Below are 26473 nucleotides of genomic sequence, written 5' to 3'. Positions count from 1 at the left end.
TATATATATATATATATATATATATATATATATATATATATATATATATATATATATATATATATATATATATATATGTCCCAAATGCTGTCTTATGCTGTGTTGTTCATCACACCACTTTCCTACGCCGGTACATGCACGTACCGCTTCCGACGGAGCCAGCACGCATTAGGGAGGACTTCTACCACTTACTTTAGCTAAAATGGCACTTACTTACGTAAAATTAAGAACTTAATTATTAAACAAAACTTACCACACTTGATCAGCCAACAACACTGTTCACGTTTTTTTTACACACACAACCTAACTTCTACATTGACAGCAGCCGCAGAGCACCACACAAGCAGAACACAACGAAAGGTGTCAGGCGAGACGTCAGACGATCTTAGGCGAGGGGTAGGAAGGAGATCAGTGGTGAGGGACGTGAAAGCTCAGCTCGACAGAATCGCTATAGGAGGAAGCGAGAAAACTAAACAAATTAGAGCGAGAGGTACCTCACCAACCCTCGCATTTTGTGTCATTTGCCATTTGTAATTTTTTCTGAGTATTTAACTTTTCTTAGTAAGGTTCTAGACACAACAATGTCCCCTATTTTCTGATTAATTGTTCACTAATATCACAGGACACTTGGGTAAAATGATAAAACTTAATAACTATATTTTCATACGTATGTTCAACAAATATACTCAAAGGACGGAGGCTAACTCGACGTCCTTCTTACTTTTACGGCTCACAGGGTAGTGCTCAGCCTTTTCCCAACATCCTTCAGCTAAATGTTAGCTAATGTTAGTACCCAACTAAAAAACTTGCGACTATGTATATATATATATATATATATATATATATATATATATATATATATATATATATATATATATATATATATATATATATATATATATATATATATATATATATATATATATATACGTGTTTTATGCCATCGTTTTTGGTGTTAGGAGATTTTTCCAATGCCTTTTCGGCCAATTCCCCCTTACTTATAGATGTTTGCTACGGGGTATCCGACATTTGCCCCGGGGTATCCTACAAATCAAGTAACCAATGTTCGTTCTTTTTTAGGAGCTGTAAATTTATATGGGAAATTTGTACCACAAATGCAAAATTTGAGATACTCATTGGACCAGTTGCTGAAGAAGGAATCGTGGCAACGAACAGCTCGATGTCAGAACTCGTTTGAGATGTTTAAGCAAATACTGGGCTATGATTTGCTATTGACTCATTACGATCCGAGCAAGGAAATAATAGTTGCTGCTGCTGAAATAATAGTTGAACAAAAACAGAAACGAACTATATCCAACCTGATCGAGAAGGACTTGCTGTAATATTTGCAGTAACAAGATTCTATAGAATGCTGTTTAATCGTAAGTTTATGATACAGACATATCATGCTCCGTTGCTATGGATATTTGGGCCACACACCGGTACACCGGTGTATACAGCAAATAAGCTGCAGCGCTGGGCACTAATTCTACTTTTATACGACTTCAACATCGAGTACGTTCCTACTGAAAAGTTGGGAACGTAGATGTCTTGTCTCGGTTAATCACGAAGTATACACGATATGAAGAAGATTTGATGTCGAAGTATACACGACATGAAGAAGATTATCTAGTGCAAGTATCGAGGTAGACCGTGATATAGATAGATAGATTATAGATAATGTAACAACTGTGATGCCTCTAAGGTTTGAAGAAGTCGCGAAGGAAACAGAATGTCCAACATTGAGAAAAGTATCTGAGTATATTCAGACAGGCTGGCCACAAAGGAAGTATCAAAATACTTCGCTAACAAATTTTAAAATGAGGAGTGACTCCCTAACTTTGATGGACGGCTGTATACTTTATGAAGGCCGGTTAGTTCAACGAAAAAAAACAGCGGGAAAAGTGTCTGAACCAATTGCACCGCGGACACCCTGGAATACAACGAATGAAGGATTTAGCTCGAATCTATGTGTTTTAGCCTGGGTTGAATGCAGAGATTGAGAAAAAGGTGCAAACATGCACCCTTTGTGCCGCTGCAGCGCGATCGCACCCTCATAAAAGCCGTGGCAGCGAGTACATGTCAACTACACGGGGCCAATAGGTGGATGTTTCTACTTGCGGATGTCGTTGACGCGTTTTTCAAGTGGCCGGAGATACTGCAAACCAAACGCACTTCGTCGAGCGCAACGGTTAAGATGCTACGAGGTTTTTTGCAAGATTGGGGATTTCTAATGTCCTAGTGAGTGATAATGGTAAGTAGTTCATTAGCGGAGATTTTGAAGAATTTTGTACGGTGAACGGAATAGAATACATGCGAACCACACCGTACCATTCACAATCAAATGGCCAAGTAGAATAATTTGTGGACACACTAAAATGGGCGTTGAAAAAGATCTGCGAGGGAGGAGTGTCGTCTAAAGAAGCCTTGGATATTTTCCTGATGACCAATAGGAGTATTCCGAATAAACAATTGGAAGACTGTAAATCACCAGCAGAGGTAATGTTTGGCCGTGAGATCCGAACATGTATGAAACTGCTGCGACCCGTTCCCAAACCAACTTCAACTGTCTCTACTTCATGTGGACGTGTACGACACTTCAACATCGCTGATCGGGTTTACGTAAAAGTCTTTCGCCGGAATTCATGGAGATGGATTGCCGGAGTTATCCACGAGAGAATCAGGAGAGTTTTGTACCTGGTTGTCATTGAAAGTGAAAGAAAGATGAGGATGCACATTAACCAATTAAAACCACGTTTCTCCCCAAATAATATTTCTTCTAGGAATCTAACGACTAAAATGGATTTGTAAATGGAACTTGTATGGCGTGCGAGCCCTCGCGCGCCCTCGCAAATCGCTGTCAATTGCATGGCGGGTAAGGACCTTAAGTTTTTTAGTTGGGTACTAACATTAGCTAACATTTAGCTGAAGGATGTAGGGAGAAGGCCGAGCACTACCCTGTGAGCCGTAAAAGTAAGAAGGACGTCGAGTGAGCCTCTGTCCTTTGAGTATATTTGTTGAACATATGTATGAAAATATAGTTATTAAGTTTTATCATTTTACCCAAGTGTCCTGTGATATTAGTGAACAATTAATCAGAAAATAGGGGACATTGTTGTGTCTAGAACCTTACTAAGAAAAGTTAAATACTCAGAAAAAATTACAAATGGCAAATGGCACACAATGCGAGGGTTGGTGAGGTACCTCTCGCTCTAATTTGTTTAGTTTTCTCGCTTCCTCCTATAGCGATTCTGTCGAGCTGAGCTTTCACGTCCCTCACCACTGATCTCCTTCCTACCCTTCGCCTAAGATCGTCTGACGTCTCGCCTGACACCTTTCGTTGTGTTCTGCTTGTGTGGTGCTCTGCGGCTGCTGTCAATGTAGAAGTTAGGTTGTGTGTGTAAAAAAAACGTGAACAGTGTTGTTGGCTGATCAAGTGTGGTAAGTTTTGTTTAATAATTAAGTTCTTAATTTTACGTAAGTAAGTGCCATTTTAGCTAAAGTAAGTGGTAGAAGTCCTCCCCAATGCGTGCTGGCTCCGTCGGAAGCGGTACGTGCATGTACCGGCGTAGGAAAGTGGTGTGATGAACAACACAGCATAAGACAGCGGGTAAGTGTTATCCTTCGACAATCGTGATAAAAAAAAACACTTTTTTAATAGCCTATGGCCTCTTTTAACTTGCAGATGTAATGCAGAAACGATATGGGCCTGCCGCAGATGTTGGCCTCTGTACGTTGCATTGTATATGACTCGGTATGTTCGGTATGTAAGCGGACCACGAAATAAGAAGAAGATTGTTTGGGGCTAGGGATTAGGATACTTATCATGGTGTATATTCCTTTTTTTGCAGCCAATTTTCCTCTATCCTGGAAAGTGGGGTTACGAGGAACCGTTCAAGAAGATCCCCCGGAAGCTGTACGGCGACGAGTCGGGCTCTACCAGCACAACACGCTAGAGGCGCAGGTGGCACCGGGTGCCCCGATTGCGCCGCCGGACGGTGTCGAGCGCTCGTTCATAAGTTTCGGGAAAGGAATTCAACCCTTCGAATCATTATCCTCAGCTTCACAATAGCTGCAACAGCAATAGGACCGAAACGACCGCACTACTGATTGTGGTCAAATTTCCTGGCTGGAGAAAAAATCCCACAAGTGAGTTCCTTCTAGATGCTATCGCTACATCTAGATCAGTTGTTTTATCTTCCCTCTAAAGCAAATGTTTTATATTCCCTCAGGTGTATCGATTTCATCGACTACCGCTCGCTAGCAGCACCAACATGCCACTGAATAACCCCGGAAAGGCGACAAACATCACGACATCACGTTAATAGTGTTATTGTGTTAATTGAACACACTTTATGTTAACGAGTTAAGTTTAATCTTAAGTGCGCCTACATTAAACATTATACATCGATATGCCTAATTATATGTTAGGTGTTTTGAAATGCGCGTTTGTGTGAAGGGGTGGAATAAGCGCTAAGCAAACTAAGCGGCTGCGTGGGGCGCCGTGGTCTTGAGGGACCCCAAAAATGAAACCCACCCCCCGCTCGCAAGTAAAATTGCTACTCAATCCTTCTCTAGTTTAGAGCATTTCCCTGCTAGACGCTACAACCACACCTACATTTATGTGATTGCTTAGGGCCTCCACTCGTATGTGGGGGTTTTACTCAACATTTAAGATAAATAAATCTAGTTTATATTCTCATAAAACACTACACATTTTTAAAGGGGGAATAAAAATGATGACATATAGGTAGTTTGGAGCAGCACTAGAGGATTTTGTCTGGATTTTTGCAGACTGCATTTACATTGGATTAACCTGGTGGATCTGGTAGCTTGTAGCGTACCATACTCGCCTGTCCGCGATGGGTAGGCAATGTCATACCCGTAGAAGATGGGTACCTGCGGGTGAGAGAGTTCATTTCTAACGTTTTATTATCAGTTGCTTACACGTTCAAACTGATGTGCACAGATCACGGCCCGATCCTGAGGGCTCACCGTTGAAAAAGGCGCTGTCAGCGTGTGATGTCAGCGTGTGATGATCAGTGAGGATCTTGACACGGAACCAAGAGTGCCCCCCCCCCCCGCATGTGTTTTTGTATGTGGCTTTCTTTTTCTTCTTTCCTATGTATGTGGCTTTATAATCATGTTTTAAAAGAAATAAACCAAAGAGCTGTTGAACGATGTTCATGAGTCGTTTTATCGCACATTTTGTATTATCGTTGTGTGGACACGGCAGGAAAGGTATCTGGATGCATTTCAGATTTAAGGATTGTAAATAAAGAATACATAAAGGATGATAATATCATGCCCGTCATAGGTTCAAGTCTCATATATACCGTCCCCTTGTAGTAAGGACTGGCCAGCGGGGTGTGTGGTACTAAAAAAGATGCTAAAGCTTGCATTGGCTGGCATGACCAGGTAGATGGGCACGAAAAATAGAAGAAAAAGAAAAGTGAAAATGGAAAGAAGCAGTTGGTAGGAGCTTCGGGTGAGACCTTTGCTGCTAAAGAAGGGGGAAATGTCCAAATGTTGCATGTGGATGGAATGATGAGGTTATGGGTGGTTCGGGTGATGAATGGCTGGGAGCGGAGATAAAAGAATTGGCGAAGCTAGTTTACTTCTTTCCAAGCGTTGTATGAGGAATCAGTTAAAATAGTTAAATCGTATTGAATTGTGGGTAAATTTTCGGGTAAATCCGGAATGAAAAAAATTGCGACATTTTTTAACACATGAATACATTATCTCATACGGCCGATAAAACCAGCTTACATCGGGTCGAGATCAGTATTGGAGTATCACACATGATAAAAAAAATCCGGTACGGAACTAGGGTAAATGTACCTATAGTGGTGCTAGTACCAATAGTGGTGGCACTAAAATGTGGTTTCATATGGCAAATTAAAAGTAATTAAGTTATTTACGTTAGTGTGAAATGTTCTTTAACCTTTTACAAAGGGTTTTAAAGTTAAATGGGGTCATTCCGTTACTGAGTGACCGAAAAATCCATTATTTTGTGAAATGTGTCAACATTTTTCCAAAATCCTTAGGATTTCATAACGATACTCATATTTTTGTTAACGTTCTAAATGACCACATAACAACGCAATTATTAGTTTTTTTAACATAATTGTTATCAAATGATATTATTTTATTCAAATTCATTGGCTTTTGACCATATTTATGCATTTTTAAGTGTTTTTTACCATAGTGCCATTATAGGCACACAAAACAGGCATGTTCCTATAGTGGTTATAGTTATACAATCAATAAAAACAAGTCGTTTTAGATTTTTTCGAGAATATTTTTGACATTTCGTACTGTTTTCACTAAAATAAGCAACAAAAATGAGTTTTCTGTAAATAATTTACCTAACAAAGGCCAAAATTCGCTTATTCTACTGAGTGAAAAATCGACTTCAAATCAAGCAAACTCTTCTGGGTATGAGTTGAGGACAGGTGTGATGCAGTACTTTAGTCAAGAGTTTCATCAATCAAATTTATACATTTTTTACCATCAAATTACGCAAGAAACCAATATTATGGCAGTAATCCTTGCTATTCATACGAAAACAGCATCGAAACTAAATTTAATTGATATTATACACTGTTTTTAAGGCATCTTTGTTTACCACCACTATAGGAACACAATACGACGACTATAGGAACCATACCACCATTATAGGTACAACGAAGCAGTCACAAAAAAATATATTTTTTCGAAAATTTGATTTGTTTCCTGGTGAAAATGATTTGTGATTGCGCAGATAAAAGATATTTCAATTGCTATGTGTTAAAATATTCAGAAATTGTCCTTCCTGACACTTTAAATCCATTAAAACACATCAGTACCACTACAAATTGCACCACTATTGGTACATTTACCCTATTTCTTCACCTTCGCTCGTTTGAAATTGGCTTCATAACCGTTGATCGACATGGCGATCAAATGGCCACATCAGGAACGGCAACCACCAGCAAAGCACAAATAATGCTTCAACCTCAGAATTGATCGGCTTTCGCATCGTCAAGGTCACAGGTAATACCAAATACACTACATATATATGTACCAATCGCCAATTCAAGATACAACTACAACCCTACCATATACCAGTATCAGCTGATGATCTATCGCACATAAGCGAGCGGCGCGCGCAAATAAGAGGAAGGGGCCTCAAGAAAGAGAGGACAGGGGAAAGCACCGGGAGAGAGAGTGTGTGTGGTCAAAATTTTTGGCCATTTCCCGCTGCGCAAAGCGACGGAAGAAATCATGCCGTTCGGAGAATTTTATAATGCCATCTTTGTCCCTCCAACGGCAAATTTGTCAAGCAGCTCGTCGAGCTACCCGTCCCTGGCTCCGCCTCGTACCCCTCGCCTGAACGCGCTGCCGTAGGTTTGGATGTGTTGGTGCATCAGACGGCCAATCGCTGTCAGCCGTCGTCCGTGCTTTTCCCTCCATAGCGCCATCTCTTTCTCGTGTGTGGTCAATGCTCGCGAGCTGTTGTGGCGCCTAAAAATGCCGTTAACAAACATAGCGACGATGAAGTTGCATTTTCACAAATCAAAACCAAAAAAGCGCAATGAGTTCAAACGCTGCAATATAAAAATGACTAAGGAATCGCTAGTTTACGCAGGAGGGTTTGCTGTGCAACGCGCAGAATCCTAATCCGCATTAACACATTCAACCCGCTGATTTTCATTAAACATTCTGTTCCACCGGCTTCAAGAACGCAAGCTGATTGTGAAACCAGTATACTGGAAAGTTCACTGGCACCGCCCTGGGGCCTGCCATCGAACTAAACGTGTAAAGCATTAAGCATAACACTAAGATTTTGCTTTCGCCTGTTGCAAAAACTGTTACCCGATTACATAGATATCCCGACAGACAAAGAGAACGAAATTTTCAGGCGAGGGGTAGGTAGAAACAAGCGGTGGGGGCCCGGCCCAAGATCGGATCCGAAGTCCGTTGTTTTGGGCTCGAAATTAAAAATGGCGGATGGAGCGCTACCACGGAGAGAATGCGCTCTCTTGCTTGCCTTTAAAATACACGAGGCGCTCTCGCTGTAAAGAACGCTCGCTCGCGCTGTTTTATCATACCCCTTCCTCCCCGTTTCTTTCGGCTTGCGCTGCGCTGAGCTGGTACCCCCTCCCACTTGATTCCAGCGAATTGCGCTGCGCTGGACTGACACCCCCTCCCACTTGTTTCTTTCGTAGCACGCTGTGCGCTTCCCTTCATTCGGATTTGGTGCACCCGAATCAAAACAAAAACTTGAACACATTAAACTTGGTTTATATTTTATCACTTTTATTGCAAATAAAGGGGCATTTTCGCACATAGCTTCACACAATCTTGCCCCAAAATCACACACATTATTTATATTTAAAAAGTCGTCTTATTCAAAATAGCCGTCTAACTGCATGAATACCGTTGTTGCTGTTCAATGCAGTAAACAAATATTGAAATAAAACAGCGCAAATCACACATTCAAGATAAATGGTGAAAAATAAGCGCAGCTTCATTTCAATGTGCACAACACTTCAACACTTAGCGAATCTTCGATCGCCCGGGACTTAGGCTAACACGCGCACGGCCTTTCACGGCGAACGCTTGAGCTGAACTGACGATTTCGTGTGGTGGCAAGAAAAGGAGCGCACAGAGGAACACTCGCTGCACTAGTGCGAGCGAGACACCGATAGCCGCATGCCGCTGCGAGAAACCCAAACTGAGCGCGTAGGCTGAAAGTGAACGCACACATTCACACATGTGTAATTGTGTGAGTGCAAAAACTGTGTAGAAACCAAAACACGTTCGCGCCTCCGCGTAATTCCTCGTATTTCCAACCGTCTCCCCATGCTTCTACATACCCCTCGCCTGAAAGTCGCACACTTTTTCATTCTCATTGCTAGTAGGGATGCTAAGCATCCTGCGCATGGTTGTGAGTGTGCGTGTGTTTGCAAAACTGTCGCCGAATGTATGCTCTTCCGGAATGTTATGATCCATAGGTCAAAGAAAGAAAGGTGTTCATGAAAGGCGGAAAAACGAATTGAGGCCCCTGTAAATGGTAACTGATGACCGGGAGGAGGGGGTACTGGCACACAGCTGTTGGGAGATAAATTGAACATTATACTTAAATTGCAGGCGGATGGAGGGGGGATGGATGGATTGAACATTATACTTCTCTAGCCACGGGGAACCAACGACCATCTTTCCGGGGGCCCTTGTCGCTAATACTCTGTCCACTTGTAGACATACGACATACTACAGACTAGAAATCTTCGGCGACCGCCTAGTCCGCCTACCGTTAGATCCACCGCTGGTTCATGACGGTGTTTTTTTCTATCGTGGAGGTGCATCCTTCCCCCTGCCTGCAGCGTATGCATCGAGCAGGAGACAGTGTGGCAGTATGCAAGTTGCCCGCTGGATAGGAGCGGTCCCGCGGCAACGCCATCATTCCGCACATCTTAACAGCATGCCCGTCATGGGCTCTAACCGCGTATGAACCGTCCGCCGTAGCAAAGGCTTACTATCCGGCTACGTGGTATTCAAGTCCTGAAATGGCCGGCATGATCGCATAGGCTATTACCCCAACAATAATAATAATAATAATAAGAAGAACTTAGCATAGCAGTTCACACCTGGGGAAGAGTTTGTCTTGACTTTGTTGCTGCCGGGCTACCGCTGTGACGCGACAAATGCACGGAATGCACTCGACCAAAACATGAACCTACCGATCCGAACTCATTCCAAGGCATTGCTGGTCAATCGGCGTCACGATACCGACAAGCCAACAAGACGCCCGATTCTGGACGGACTGGTGCAGCACCATATGCGCACCGTAATAAACAAATCCAGAATCCTCTTTTGTATGAATTCAATTCAAGTTTTGTTTCCAGTTGCGTCCGCTAGCTGAATTAGAAATAAATGTGCAATATATCACACGCACGTTTGCTTAGATCGTGTGTCTTTTTAATACCCCCAACAGCAGAGCCGATCGAAAAGATGCCAATGCCAATGGTTGTGTTGTCTCTCAGGTAGCGAGATCGAAAATGCATGGACTTTGTAGCCGCAGCGGATGAAAATGTACGCATCAGAATCAAATAGTTTTGAGGTTTCCAAACGCACGCACACAAACACCCAAACACGCGCGCGCAAACTCACACACAAACACGCGCGCGCAAACTCACACACAAATACGCGCGCGCAAACTCGCACACACATAACACACACACACACATACGCGCGCGCGCACATGCATGAACGCGCGTACGCCAGCACGCACGCACGCATACACACACGCACGTACGCGCGCCCGCGAGCATGAAAGCGCGCACGCCAGCACGCACCCACGAAAGCGCGCTCGCGAGCACGCACCCCCGAAGTCGCGCAAGCACGCACTCCCCCCCCCCCCACTAGACCACCCCCCCCCCTCCACGCATGATCGATTACGGCTACCTTCTCGGTAGAACGGCTGGTTCAGGTTTCTTGTAGCGCATCCTCATCCCTAGCGCCGGGCGGGGTGGGGGATCGCGACATGATAGAGTGAAAGGTCACTTTCCCCGCGCTGTGTGTGTGTGTGTAACGAGACCCAAAAACTCGAGACAGATCTCGGCAAATTAAAACAAAAATTATAACCACTATACACTGTGCTACATGATGCTTAGAAGGTCATTGAAACATCAAACATGTTCAAATAAAAAAATATTAGATTAGTGTTAGACGTTCTCCTACGCTTGTTTTAAATAGGCTTCTTCACCCTCAATTGGCAGGGGCATCGAATGGTCTCATCAGCAGCGGCGCGAAATAAAATAAACCATCATTACACCGATAACACTTTGAATCCCAATCCAGCTTCTCCCACAGCGTCTCAAGGTCACACACTAATTTAATAAATGCTAACACTCACCAAAAACAATACACAACCGTAATGCACATACATGAATCAACGCATACACCACAACACCCAATCAGCGGAAGGCACGGGCAGAAGCGCAAGTTACCCGCTGCGCAAATTCGAGCAGTTTGCAGCGCAGGAAATGTACCAAAATCTGCGCTGCCCGCTGCGCAAAGCGACGGAACAAATCATGCCGTTCGGAGAATTTTATAATGCCATCTTTGTCCCTCCAACGGCAAATTTGTCAAGCAGCTCGTCGAGCTACCCGTCCCTGGCTCCGCCTCGTACCCCTCGCCTGAACGCGCTGCCGTAGGTTTGGATGTGTTGGTGCATCAGACGGCCAATCGCTGTCAGCCGTCGTCCGTGCTTTTCCCTCCATAGCGCCATCTCTTTCTCGCGTGTGGTCAATGCTCGCGAGCTGTTGTGGCGCCTAAAAATGCCGTTAACAAACATTGCGGCGATGAAGTTGCATTTTCACAAATCAAACCAAAAAATCGCAATGAGTTCAAACACTGAAATATAAAAATGACTAAGGAATCGCTAGTTTACGCAGGAGGGTTTGCTGTGCAACGCGCAGAATCCTAATCCGCATTAACACGTTCAGTCCGGCGCTGATTTTCATGAGCTTACCGTTCCGCCGGCATCTAGAACGCAAGCTGACTGTGAAATCGGCATACTGGAAAGTTCACTGGCAGTCCCTGGGGCCTGCCATCGAACTGAACGTGCTAAGCATTAAGCATAACACTAAGATTTTGCTTTCGCCTGTTGCAAAAACTGCTCCCCTTTTACATAGATATGCTAAGCATCCTGCGCATGGTTGTGAGTGTGCGTGTGTATGCAAAACTGTCGCCGAATGTATGCTCTTCCGGAATGTTATGATCCATAGGTCAAAGAAAGAAAGGTGTTCATGAAAGGCGGAAAAACGAATTGAGGCCCCTGTAAATGGTAACTGATGACCGGGAGGAGGGGGTACTGGCACACAGCTGTTGGGAGATAAATTGAACATTATACTTAAATTGCAGGCGGATGGAGGGGGGATGGATGGATTGAACATTATACTTCTCTAGCCACGGGGAACCAACGACCATCTTTCCGGGGGCCCTTGTCGCTAATACTCTGTCCACTTGTAGACATACGACATACTACAGACTAGAAATCTTCGGCGACCGCCTAGTCCGCCTACCGTTAGATCCACCGCTGGTTCATGACGGTGTTTTTTCTATCGTGGAGGTGCATCCTTCCCCCTGCCTGCAGCGTATGCATCGAGCAGGAGACAGTGTGGCAGTATGCAAGTTGCCCGCTGGATAGGAGCGGTCCCGCGGCAACGCCATCATTCCGCACATCTTAACAGCATGCCCGTCATGGGTTCTAACCGCGTATGAACCGTCCGCCGTAGCAAAGGCTTACTATCCGGCTACGTGGTATTCAAGTCCTGAAATGGCCGGCATGATCGCATAGGCTATTACCCCAACAATAATAATAATAATAAGAAGAACTTAGCATAGCAGTTCACATCTGGGGAAGAGTTTGTCTTGACTTTTTTGCTGCCGGGCTACCGCTGTGACGCGACAAATGCACGGAATGCACTCGACCAAAACATGAACCTACCGATCCGAACTCATTCCAAGGCATTGCTGGTCAATCGGCGTCACGATACCGACAAGCCAACAAGACGCCCGATTCTGGACGGACTGGTGCAGCACCATATGCGCACCGTAATAAACAAATCCAGAATCCTCTTTTGTATGAATTCAATTCAAGTTTTGTTTCCAGTTGCGTCCGCTAGCTGAATTAGAAATAAATGTGCAATATATCACACGCACGTCTGCTTAGATCGTGTGTCTTTTTAATACCCCCAACAGCAGAGCCGATCGCAAAGATGCCAATGCCAATGGTTGTGTTGTCTCTCAGGTAGCGAGATCGAAAATGCATGGACTTTGTAGCCGCAGCGGATGAAAATGTACGCATCAGAATCAAATAGTTTTGAGGTTTCCAAACGCACGCACACAAACACCCAAACACGCGCGCGCAAACTCACACACAAACACGCGCGCGCAAACTCACACACAAATACGCGCGCGCAAACTCGCACACACATAACACACACACACACATACGCGCGCGCGCACATGCATGAACGCGCGTACGCCAGCACGCACGCACGCATACACACACGCACGTACGCGCGCCCGCGAGCATGAAAGCGCGCACGCCAGCACGCACCCACGAAAGCGCGCTCGCGAGCACGCACCCCCGAAGTCGCGCTAGCACGCACTCCCCCCCCCCCCACCACCCTACTAGACCACCCCCCCCCTCCACGCATGATCGATTACGGCTACCTTCTCGGTAGAACGGCTGGTTCAGGTTTCTTGTAGCGCATCCTCATCCCTAGCGCCGGGCGGGGTGGGGGATCGCGACATGATAGAGTGAACGGTCACTTTCCCCGCGCTGTGTGTGTGTTTGTAACGAGACCCAAAAACTCGAGACAGATTTCGGCACATTAAAAAAAAAAATTATAGCCACTATACATTGTGCTACATGATGCTTAGAAGGTCGTTGAAGCATCAAACATGTTCAAATTAAAAAAATATTAGATTAGTGTTAGACGTTCTCCTACGCTTGTTTTAAATAGGCTTCTTCACCCTCAGTTGGCAGGGGCATCGAATGGTCTCATCAGCAGCGACACTCTTCTCCCACAGCGCCTCAAAGGTCATACACAAATAAATAAATGCTAACACCCACCAATAACAATACACAACCGCAATGCACATATGAGTATCAACGCATACACCGCAACAGCCAATCAGCTGGTGGCGGAAGGCACGGGCAGAAGCGCAAGTAAGGCAAGGCAGGGCGAGGGAGGGAGAAGAAGCGGACGAGAAAATGGGCGCCAATATTTTTAAATTTTTTGACCGTTTTTTTTGCTCCGCCGCCATAAATAGTTCGTTCATTTCGCCAACAGATGGCGCTAAATTTGCTCGACCCAGCGCAGGAATCGCTGAAGTCCAGCGCGGGAGACCAGCCAAAATCTGCGCTGGCCAGCGCAGAATTTGGTACAATTCCAGCGCTGGAAACTGCTCGAATTTGCGCAGCGGGGTCATTAACAGCGGTAGTGTATTGTTATTGGTGGGTGTTAGCATTTATTTATTTGTGTATGACCTTTGAGGCGCTGTGGGAGAAGCTGGATTGGGATTCAAAGTGTTATCGGTGTATTGATGGTTTATTTTATTTCGTGCCGCTGCTGATGAGACCATTCGATGCCCCTGCCAACTGAGGGTGAAGAAGCCTATTTAAAACAAGCGTAGGAGAACGTCTAACACTAATCTAATATTTTTTTAATTTGAACATGTTTGATGCTTCAACGACCTTCTAAGCATCATGTAGCACAATGTATAGTGGCTATAATTTTTTTTTTAATGTGCCGAAATCTGTCTCGAGTTTTTGGGTCTCGTTACAAACACACACACAGCGCGGGGAAAGTGACCGTTCACTCTATCATGTCGCGATCCCCCACCCCGCCCGGCGCTAGGGATGAGGATGCGCTACAAGAAACCTGAACCAGCCGTTCTACCGAGAAGGTAGCCGTAATCGATCATGCGTGGAGGGGGGGGGGTGGTCTTGTAGGGGGGGGGGGGGAGTGCGTGCTTGCGCGACTTCGGGGGTGCGTGCTCGCGAGCGCGCTTTCGTGGGTGCGTGCTGGCGTGCGCGCTTTCATGCTCGCGGGCGCGCGTACGTGCGTGTGTGTGTGCGTGCGTGCTGGCGTACGCGCGTTCATGCATGTGCGCGCGCGCGTATGTGTGTGTGTGTTATGTGTGTGCGAGTTTGCGCGCGCGTATTTGTGTGTGAGTTTGCGCGCGCGTATTTGTGTGTGAGTTTGCGCGCGCGTGTTTGTGTGTTTGTGTGTGTGCGTGCGTTTGGAAACCCCAAAACTATTTGATTCTGATGCGTACATTTTCATCCGCTGCGGCTACAAAGTCCATGCATTTTCGATCTCGCTACCTGAGAGACAACACAACCATTGGCATTGGCATCTTTGCGATCGGCTCTGCTGTTGGGGGTATTAAAAAGACACACGATCTAAGCAAACGTGCGTGTGATATATTGCACATTTATTTCTAATTCAGCTAGCGGACGCAACTAGAAACAAAACTTGAATTGAATTCATACAAAAGAGGATTCTGGATTTGTTTATTACGGTGCGCATATGGTGCTGCACCAGTCCGTCCAGAATCGGGCGTCTTGTTGGCTTGTCGGTATCGTGACGCCGATTGACCAGCAATGCCTTGGAATGAGTTCGGATCGGTAGGTTCATGTTTTGGTCGAGTGCATTCCGTGCATTTGTCGCGTCACAGCGGTAGCCCGGCAGCAAAAAAGTCAAGACAAACTCTTCCCCAGATGTGAACTGCTATGCTAAGTTCTTCTTATTATTATTATTATTGTTGGGGTAATAGCCTATGCGATCATGCCGGCCATTTCAGGACTTGAATACCACGTAGCCGGATAGTAAGCCTTTGCTACGGCGGACGGTTCATACGCGGTTAGAACCCATGACGGGCATGCTGTTAAGATGTGCGGAATGATGGCGTTGCCGCGGGACCGCTCCTATCCAGCGGGCAAATTGCATACTGCCACACTGTCTCCTGCTCGATGCATACGCTGCAGGCAGGGGGAAGGATGCACCTCCACGATAGAAAAAAACACCGTCATGAACCAGCGGTGGATCTAACGGTAGGCGGACTAGGCGGTCGCCGAAGATTTCTAGTCTGTAGTATGTCGTATGTCTACAAGTGGACAGAGTATTAGCGACAAGGGCCCCCGGAAAGATGGTCGTTGGTTCCCCGTGGCTAGAGAAGTATAATGTTCAATCCATCCATCCCCCCTCCATCCGCCTGCAATTTAAGTATAATGTTCAATTTATCTCCCAACAGCTGTGTGCCAGTACCCCCTCCTCCCGGTCATCAGTTACCATTTACAGGGGCCTCAATTCGTCTTTCCGCCTTTCATGAACACCTTTCTTTCTTTGACATATGGATCATAACATTCCGGAAGAGCATACATTCGGCGACAGTTTTGCATACACACGCACACTCACAACCATGCGCAGGATGCTTAGCATATCTATGTAATCGGGTAACAGTTTTTGCAACAGGCGAAAGCAAAATCTTAGTGCTATGCTTACTGCTTAACACGTTCAGCACGATGGCAGGCCCCAGGGACAGCCAGTGAACTTTCCAGTATACCGGTTCCACAATCAGCTTGCGTTCTAGATGCAGGCGGAACGGTAAGCTCATGAAAATCAGCGCCGGACTGAACGTGTTAATGCGGATTAGGATTCTGCGCGTTGCACAGCAAACCCTCCTGCGGAAACTAGCGATTCCTTAGTCATTTTTATATTTCAGTGTTTGAACTCATTGCGATTTTTTGGTTTGATTTGTGAAAATGCAACTTCATCGCCGCAATGTTTGTTAACGGCATTTTTAGGCGCCACGACAGCTCGCGAGCATTGACCACACACGAGAAAGAGATGGCGCTATGGAGGGAAAAGCACGGACGACGGCTGACAGCGATTGGCCGTCTGATGCACCAACACATCCAAACCTACGGCAGCGCGCTCAGGCGAGGGGTACGAGGCGGAGCCAGGGACGGGTAGCTCGACGAGCTGCTTGACAAATTTGCCGTTGGAGAGAAAAGGAAGGCATGATAAAATTCTCAGAACGCCATAACGCCTTCCGTCGCTTTGCGGAGCGGGCTGTCACTGGCAACCAAAAATACATCATATTCCAGGCAACCGGGCTACCCGGGTAGCCAGCGACTTTGGAGGCTTATAACTTTTGAATGCGTAATCCAATATTGGTACAATATTATGATGAAAATTAAACAAACTAATGCAGTTTCTATAACTGTTCATCGATTGGTTCAACTCGCTACCGTTTTTTAGTTATAGTTTTTCAAAGTTGACAGGATTTTTTTGAAAATAATTACAAAATGTGAAAAATATTTTTTTCAGTACTTTACAAAATTTTCACAGCAAAATGGCTGCAAAAGCTTTGAGAACTGTATGTTACACGTATTGTATAAATTTTTCAGAATTTTTCTATGAGCGATAAAAAAGATAAAGGAGTTTTGATTTGAATAAAAACCGTGCGGAGTTACGCGGATTCCTCGGGAACGCACAAACCGCGTAACTCGGGAACAGACTGTAGATTGAAATAATTGCCCCGATAGTCGGGACGATACGGCGGTCCATTAGTATCAGTTGAACTATATACTGTGCTTTAAATGTACGTAACTAAAAGTCATACATCGTATTTTTTTAACATAAAAAGAAGCTTTGTTATTAAAGTTGCATAAAATAAGTTAAATAAAATATTTTTCACCAATAAAAATACCAATTCCCTAATAAAATGTATCACCTACCCGGATAGGTGGCCATAGAGATGTGGGTGTATTTTTGGTCAAAGAAACTGTTGCGAACGCGACTCTTTTAATTTTATCGATTTCATTTTGATAAATTTCTCTTTACGAGCGATCGCAAGGACGATCTCATTTTCAAACTTAACGGTCAGTTATTGTTAAAGGTAGAAAAGAAGTTGAGAAAGATAAGGTAAGATTTCGTAAAATCAACATACTTCGCAAGCCGTCTTTTTATATTTCTTCTTCTTTTTGTTTGTTTGGCACAACAACCGCTGTCGGTCAAGGCCTGCTTGAACCCACTAGTGAAGTGAGCTTGGCTTTCAGTGACTTATTGTTACCATAGCAGGATAGTCAGTCCTACGTATGGGGGCACGGTCTATTCGGGGCTTGAACCCATGACGGTCGTGTTGTTAAGTCGTATGAGTTGACGACTGTACCACCAGACAGGCCCAAATACCAGACCGGCCTTTTTATATTTACCCAAAATAATAAAAGATAGACAGGAAACGCGATACGAATATGCGTATCATAAATTAAGTTCAGATTTCTATAAAGAATTCAGCTGAACAAACTTTGCAATATGATGGCGCAGAATAATCAACAGTTCAGTCTAGCCAAACATCATACTTAGGAATCATTATCGCTATCCGAAATAAATAAAATCGTGTTCAACGGTTTAGATACGCGAACGAACCAAGCACCCGTCGACGGCAAATAAAATAGTCAACCCACGCTTACACAATATTAGAACAGGGTAAAGCAATAAAACAAGCCAAGCGAGATGATTGTAAAACACCTTTAAGATTTTTTTTTACAGAAACGAAGGATACAACACTCAACGTAGGGGGTTTACGCGATCAACAGTTATTTCTTGAGCATTTAGATTTGCTCGTTATGCGAAAAACTCTTTACTCGTTATGAAGGGTACCTTCTTCTTCTTATATTTGGCGTAACGTCCTACGTGGACATGCCGGCCTATACAGGCTTCGAGACATAATTCATTACCACGCAGCCTGATAGTCAATCCTTGCTACGCGGGGAGTGTCCATTCTAGGCTTGAACCCATAACGAGCATGTAGGTAACCTACAGGGTTTTACAGTCTAATAAACAACTGTGCTACTTATTAATGCAATGTCTGATTTAGAAAACACACGTTTATTTAATGGAATCTTTTGAAATTTGTTTAATCGAAGTCAATAATTATTTAAATCATATGAACAGTGTACAAAAAGCGGGTTGAAGTATTAACAAATAGAGGACAATAGTGTTCGGGCATTGTATTCTAAATCGGGCATTGTATTCCAATGTTGTTTATTGGACTGTAAAACCCTGTATCGCTTATTCTGATTCACAATGTACTCTAATGCCGTTTGGTATGTATTTCCGACAAGAGCAACACATTTTAATGTTTATTCTAACTAGCCCAGAACGTATAAAACCAGGACAAATCGGGATTTTTTACAGATACGACCGGACATACAATATTCGGTAAAAAACGTGACTGTCCCGATAAATACCGTACGTCTGGTCAGCCTGCTAAGTTCCGTGTCTGTGCTCCATCGGATGTGATTTTGTCGAAAGGGCTGTCAAAATTTTACATGAGATTTGACAGATAACGTCGGACGTGCGATTTCGTCGTACGACGGATTCAAATAAATGATTACGTCGGACACCGCATCCGGTTTTATCTATCAAACTAATTTTGTGGGTGTTTTCGGAACATCCTGAAATTATTTTTTTATAAGCATTAATCTATTCAAATCATCAAAATAATAGTAAAATGAATCGAAAAAGCATTTGACTGCACGTGCGATAAAATCTCATGCATTGGAGCACAGACACGGGCCTAAGGAGGCAATCGCCAGCTAATGAAGCGACCCCAAAAAAGATATAAGTATCATTTAAATTGTAACGAGTTTTCATTGCGATTACAGGCGGGCCCCGAGATACACGGTTAATGGGGACCAAAATCGGCGTATCTCGAATTTCTGCGTAAGTCGAATCTCGTGATTTACAACCAAAATATCACTAATTTTCGTGCAATTTTGCAAGTAGGGGGTGGTTTTAGGCACCAAATTAATTAATTGATATGTTTCTACTGAATTGAACAGTTTTGAACCTTTTGAAATGGTATTTTAGATTCGATCAATACGGAATTTATTTGGTATTTCACAATGGATGTGTCAAATCTGTACAATTTGCTCAAAGAACTGTCAAATTTGGAAAATCGCGTATCTCCGAATCCGCGTATAAGAGGTACCGTGTATCTGGGGGACCGCCTGAATAATGTTTCCTTTTTCTTCTTTAGTGCATTGATTTCTGGGTTGAAACACATTGATATTTTATTAAATATAGTTTCTATGCAGTTATAAATACAGTTAAGCGGTTCTCGATATGCGCGGATTCAGAGGTATGCGTTTCTTTTTTATTTGACGGATCAAATGTCAAATCAGTACAATTTGCTTCAAAAAGTGTTAAATGCAGTTTAAATTACATTTTTGGAAAAAAAATATCAATGTATCTGCTTAAAAGCGAGACATATCAAACTTCTTTTCAAATCGTATTATATAAATTATTAGGTGTAAAAAACTACTAAATTAAAAAAAAACAAGTAATCAAATATGTTTAGCCGAAAAAAGTGTAATTCGACTGACGCAGATTTCTCGGTAAAGCATATACCGTGTTTTTCGCGAGCAAACTATTTACAATATCACTTTGTGTAGGATTATTTGAAACAAAATAACTACTGCACACTTGTTTTTGTGCACCTACGAGAATGTTGTGAGCTATTTTAGTTAGTATCAATGTGTTTTATTGTTTGCAGGAACCAAGTTTTTTTTCATTAATCTCCATTACATTACATCTAACATTAAAGATCTACCGCACACATTACAGATAATACATGCAATTCGTACATCAATACTTTCAAATTATTTATCACATACTTCCATTCTACCACTTTGATACACAGCTTCCGCAGAGGATTTTTCAAAGTAAGACAATAAAATACACGTTGCGGGCGATCGGGGATTACTTTTCCCGGTCGTCTAAGGGGACGTTTCGGTTGATTGCTAGCTCCGGCATCGGCTAGTGATGGATCTTCCGCTCCTACGGTAGTTTGAGGCACTGTGCTAACCACGGGCGTCACCCCAGGAGATGTAGTTTTATGCACGGTTTCATCAAGCGCTGGCATCGATGACACAGTGGCTGTTTTGTATTTTTTCGTGCTGGCATCCATATTGTTCGCACCAAATCACACAACCATTATCAATCAAACCAATCTAGAGAATTAACAAGATCTTCTGAGCAAATTATGTTCTTTAAGCAAAGACTTAAATGATTTTAAAATCATTTTATCCATTAATCAAACAGTATCATGTTACACAACATGGTGACGCATATCTTCTAAAAAAACAATGATATTCCACTTGCTAACTGTTGTCGTTGATCAACAAAGCGTACTCAATAAAAAATCGCAGCAGTTTCCTCAAAGATTACTGACTTGGCCACGGAATTAACAATCCAACACAAATTTGCTTAGAGAGCACTGAGAGCAAACCGCACCGAATGAGAGTATGAGAGAGGAATTGGTAATCCTACGTATGAGCGATCCGCTACAACCACCGATTTTCACAAGATCTAAAGAAAGACTGATTTCTGGTTTGCTCATCGACATTCAACGCTCTGCTCAGCTTCAGTCTTCTTTCTAACATTAGTACAAAAAACTGTATCTTATATGTGGTTGTGTATCATGAGATTTTAGTTCTCATTATTTGACTTCAAATGTCTTAAAACCTTGTTGAAGTATTCATGAAAATTCTAAAAACTTTCTACACGCAATTGTTATAACGATCGATCAAGAAAATTAATAAAGTCTATTTATTTTGCTGAAAATAGTAACCAAAATAATTGGTAGTTGGTGATTTTGCTTAACCGAAAACATTAATTTTTTTAGACTGGAATGCAATGCGACGTTTTCTGTGTGAAATAAGCGTGTCTGAAACTGCTGAGTGTCAATCGGCGTTTCACGCGGCTTAAGGTGCTATTTTTGGATAGTGCACATGACGCAATGGCACGATGTCGTTTGTTACAATAAGAAAGGATATTTTTAAACATCATTCTAAAAAGCAGTTTGCACAGATTACAGGAATGCATTGGAAAGGCTATTGCAATCGAAATGCATTTACATAAACGTTCATTTAGTTAATTTTTCGTTAAATTATCTTTATTGTTGCAGTACCTTGCTAGAAGATGTTGCAATATTTTACGTGTAACAATTACGTATTTTTATTGCAAAACGAGGTCAATTTTGTAAAAGAAGCTTCAGCGTTTCAATGTATTTTTATGGTATCGTGCCAGTGTATATTAAAAATATAAAATAATTGCATGAATTTGACAGTGAAATATGGCGATAGCTTGCAAAGACTGGTTTACTAATGAACGGTATATCTTCCAGTGGCAGAAAAACACCAGTGAAGGGTCTAGGTATTTTTGAAGTGTCAAGTGTGATTTTTATGGGGGGGTTCTAAGCCAAAGCAGGAACGAGAAACAAATCTACTTGTGAGCAGGGGTAGGGACCTTTTCATGAGGCCCCAAGACCTACGCTGACGCTTAGAATACTTCAATTTCAAAAACCATGCCAGTAACAGCTTCATACAACACTACAGAATTATTTCACAATATAATGTATCAATAGATCGGGTACTTTTTCCCACACGACCTCGGTTTTCTCCGATCTAGCATTGTAGATTGCAATTTTCCTGTCGTATTTTTTTTCGGCACCTCATGCAAATTATTTAAATCATGTGGACAGTGTACAAAATGTGGGTAGACGTATTTACAAGTGGTAGACGAATATGTTTTTCAAATCAAGCATTGACTCACACTATGGCTTCGAACAAACCGCGAACATAAGCCATTTTTGTACTTTTTACGATATATAACCATATCGAATCTTGTTTAAAAACGGTAATCTGACTTCTAAAACATGATTTTAAGCGTTGGAAATCCAAAAAGCGTTTCTAAAGGCAGTGGGGGATTAAGGGTTTCGAAGCCCTAAACGGTAAAAGGAGTTAAGTCTATGCTTTTGCGCACGTTTCGTGAAATGTTTTTTCTTCCTATCTTTTGTTTTGCTGGTCAGGAAAGCCCTTAAAATTCTCCAAAAATATGTTATCAAAACTAAAACAGTTTTAACACTTCTAATCTACAAAATCGAATCTTTTTTAGCGGGGTCTGTTTCCATTATTTTGGGAACAAATACATCACCACCATAGCCTCACCAAGCGCCGTATGTCAAAAGCATCTGCCCATTTTTCCCCAAGCGTAACTGCCCATTTTTCCTCACGTAAACATTGTTGTATTTTTATATTAGTTATAAAATACTCATTCAATCGCCTTGCATTCTTGAGATAAATTGTACAGAAATATCATATCTTTGAAAATATATCAAGTAAAACATCCACACATCACTGTGACATTCGTTTCAGCTTATTTTCGAAGTGGCAAAAATTACATCAAAATGCTACTATATCTTATTTTGCATTTTTCTTGGTTATTTGTTATGTAAGGGTTATGAAACTTACATGATATTCATAGAACATTGTAATGAATACATTTTGAGCATAGGAAAGTATCTTTGTAGTGAAATAATGCTTAAATAGAAGGTGCCCATTTGCTCCACATGCCCATTTTGCCTCGCTTTCCCATATTAGTAATTTAATTTATTTATTTATTTTGGGATTCAACACCTAATCCCTATTTAATTCCCCTAACATCTGCCTTTATCTGGTGTCGCCAAAATTGTAAATTAATAAAATATTCTCTTTAAATGCGTTGGTCGTTAAATTAAAATCAAAGTGATAAGACCATATATTCAATTGCCTTGTCATAGCTAGTAATAGCTCATTGCATCCATGTAAGGTACGCCTGCTCTCACCAACAAGCAAGTTATGAGAGCGAAGAGGCCGCGAAGGCACGTAAATGTTGCTCTTCTCTAATAGACAACGTCTAATTCTTTTTTTTAATATATTAAGTCCTTTGAATTGGTTTAAAGTCCTCTGAATTGGTCGCATTTTAAAGCAAGTCTTGTAGACTTCCGTTGTATTGCCTCTATTGTGTTAATCATTGTAGTGCAATTAGGGAACCAAAGTACTGAGCAGTACTTCAAACACCCTTAGACAAGTAAACAACGAAATACGGCTTAAGACATGATTACATAATCGGAATTGTCGAAAGATAAAACCTAGCATCTTGTATGCCTTGTTAACAGTGTTGTCAACGTGTAAACGAAAATTTTAACCAGAGTCCAGTGTAACGCCTAGATCAAAAACTTCTTGATGATGATCTAATACAATCCCTAACAACGAATTACGAATTATACTTGATCGTTTTTTCAAGTCTATGAAACGATATAATAAAAAAAACAAAGGGATAACTCGATATCATCTTAGACACCAAGTACCAAATACGCGTATGAGTCTCTTCATCCATGGGGCCCCTATTGGGCATAGAAGTTCTGGATGAGACTACTGTACACATTGTTGTATATGCTGGAATTACCATCCACCATAGGGCCCCCCCTAATTTGACGGGGCCCCCCGCGGCTGCTCAGTCCGCGTATCGTTAAATCCGCCACTGTCTACAGGGGTTTTCCACATGTTAGAACTATTCTGCACTCTATATAGAGACATTCGGCCCAATAGCAAGGCTTTCTTCTTGTTCTTCTTCTTTATTTTGGCGAGTGGGTTACAATCTTCTATGGTTGAGGCCAACGCATATTCAAAGATATTTATTTATTTATTTATTTATTTATTTATTTATTACGATACAAATATCTGCCTCAGAGGGCTAAATATAGGGAAACTTACTGACTAAAACTTAAAATTAATGATAACAAACAAATACTTAAATCTAACTAGACAAACATATACTAGACAGCAAGCAATTTGTAACACAGCCAACACAAGTAAAATGAAAGAATTAGGATGAGGAAACAAAAAGGGAGTCAAAGAGCTGAAGGAAGAGGGGGCGAAGGGATTGAGGGGGAATATGAAAATCAAACACACCAGAGGCACTGTTGAAGCGATGGAGGGATCGAAAAAACGGATCATTGAAGATATACCACTCTATGAGGGCTTTCGACTCCTAGAGTCATATACCCGTTTTCTTACATGACTCTTATAATTTTTACAATGCCTACGTTTTTTGGTATCACAGCTACAAAATTAAAATATTATTTTTGTCTTTTGTATAAATTTTGTTATTTCCTTGATCATTTTCCCCGTTTTGTCTTTCCACTGTGCTTTAAATATTTCTTCTGTGATGTTTGATTGTTCTTCTCTTTTTTTGTTAGTTTTTTACAGTAGAATAATGGATGTTTCCCGGTTTCGGGCACTCCACACTCTTCACAGTTGCCGTCTTCCACTATTCTCATAACACTCAACCAATGTTTTGATAGATCATGCCCGGGTAATATTCTGTTGGTGATTTTTGTTTCAATGGCCGTTATTGCTATGTTAGTGTGCCACGGGTTTTCCTCAAATTCCTTTTGATACTCAAAAATTTTTTTCCTCTCTTCTCTACTTCTAGTCTGTACCACTCCTTTGAATAGCAAGGCTGAGCAAGGCGATCATTGCGTCATACTCTTGGTAGGGGAAAGCGGAGCAAAATGGAAATGTTGGGCAAAATGGGCACCTTTTATTTAAGCATTATTTCACTACAAAGATAGTTTCCTATGCTCAAAATATATTCATTAGAGTGTTCTATGATTATCATGTATGTTTCATAACCCTTACATAACAAAGAACCAAGAAAAATGCAAAATAAGATTTAGTAGCTTCTTCTTCTTCTTCTTCTTCTTGGTCTGCTCATGTACGAGCACGTCTAGTAGACATGGCCAGGTCGCCAATCCGTTTCCAGGAAACTCGGTCCTAGGCTGCAGTCCTCCAACCACGGCTGCATCCGATCTCCGTCAGGTTCGACTCCACCTGATCCAGCCAACGAGCTCCGGCATCCTCATCAAGTGTCCCAGCCATCGTATCCTTCCGGCATTGATGACCGTCAAGATATCAGCACCGCCAAACAGCTCAGCTAGCTCGTGGTTCATCCTCCTTCTTCACACGCCCTATTCGCATACACCGCCAAAGATAGTCTTTAGCACCCGCCGTTCGAAAATGGCGAGTGCATTGGCGTCCTCCGTTAGCGTAGTCCAAGACTCGTACCCGTAGAGGACTACCGGACGAATCAGTGTGCGATATATATATATATATATATATATATATATATATATATATATATATATATATATATATATATATATATATATATATATATATATATATATATATATATATATATATATATATATATATATATATATATATATATATATATATATATATATATATATATATATATATATATATATATGACGCTGTTCGTGTGTTGCTGGAGTATTCTGGATCGCAGGAGTTTGTGGAGCCCGTAGTAGGCACGACTTCCCTGAACAATACGTCTTCGGATTTCGCTGCTTACGTTGTTGTCCGAAGTTACGATCGTACCAAGGTAGCAGAGCTCCTCTACCACCTCGAGATCATTGCCGTCAACTGATACTCTGCTTCCGAGTCGGGCTTTATCACGTACAGAGCCCCCGGCAAGCAGGTACTTTGTCTTCGTCGCATTGATTCTCAATCCAATCCTTTCGGCTTCGCGTTTCAGACGGTTGTACACTTCGCACACAGCCGCAGTTGTACGTCCGATGACGTGGATGTCATCCGCGAAGCCAAGGAATTGGAGAGATCGGGTGAAAATCGTGCCCAGGATGTCGAAGCCCGCGCTTCGCATGACACCTTCCGGAGCGATGTTGAACAGCAAACAGGAGAGTCCGTGCCCTTGCCTCAGACCCCGGTGAGATTCGAACGATTCCGAAAGCATGTTTGTCACTCTCACCTTGCACTGCACCCCGTCCATAGTCCCTCTACAGCCGTATCAGGTTCCCAGGGAATCCGTACTGCTGCATGGTGTTCCATAGCTCATTCCGGTCTATGGCCGCCTTGAAGTCGATGAACAGGTGGTGCGTACGAATCTGATGCTCTCGGCATTTCTGGAGGATCTGCCGTAGAGTAAATGTTGGCACGATATCGACTTCGTGTGGATTAGCCAAGCGAGTGTTG

General features: G+C 42.6%; 1 protein-coding gene across 1 annotated transcript in view; it reads right to left on the bottom strand.

The window, feature by feature from the left end:
- The window catches only part of LOC121601187 (muscle calcium channel subunit alpha-1-like), a gene marked incomplete at its 3' end in the record, with an annotated part of 135057 nt that extends 114119 nt beyond the window's left edge, over positions 1-20938 (bottom strand). Inside the window, exons 1-2 of the mRNA XM_041929988.1 lie at positions 20766-20938; positions 20249-20584 (exon numbers count right to left, since the gene is read on the bottom strand). Coding sequence (XP_041785922.1) covers positions 20249-20541 — 293 coding nt within the window. The remainder of the gene's footprint in view (positions 1-20248; positions 20585-20765) is intronic.
- Between the last annotated feature and the right edge of the window lie 5535 nt (positions 20939-26473).

The sequence above is a fragment of the Anopheles merus genome, unplaced genomic scaffold (genome assembly GCF_017562075.2).
Source record: "Anopheles merus strain MAF unplaced genomic scaffold, AmerM5.1 LNR4000036, whole genome shotgun sequence".
Classification (NCBI taxonomy): domain Eukaryota; kingdom Metazoa; phylum Arthropoda; class Insecta; order Diptera; family Culicidae; genus Anopheles; species Anopheles merus.
Note: the sequence above shows the minus strand (reverse complement) of the source record. Positions and strands in the feature narration are given on the sequence as shown.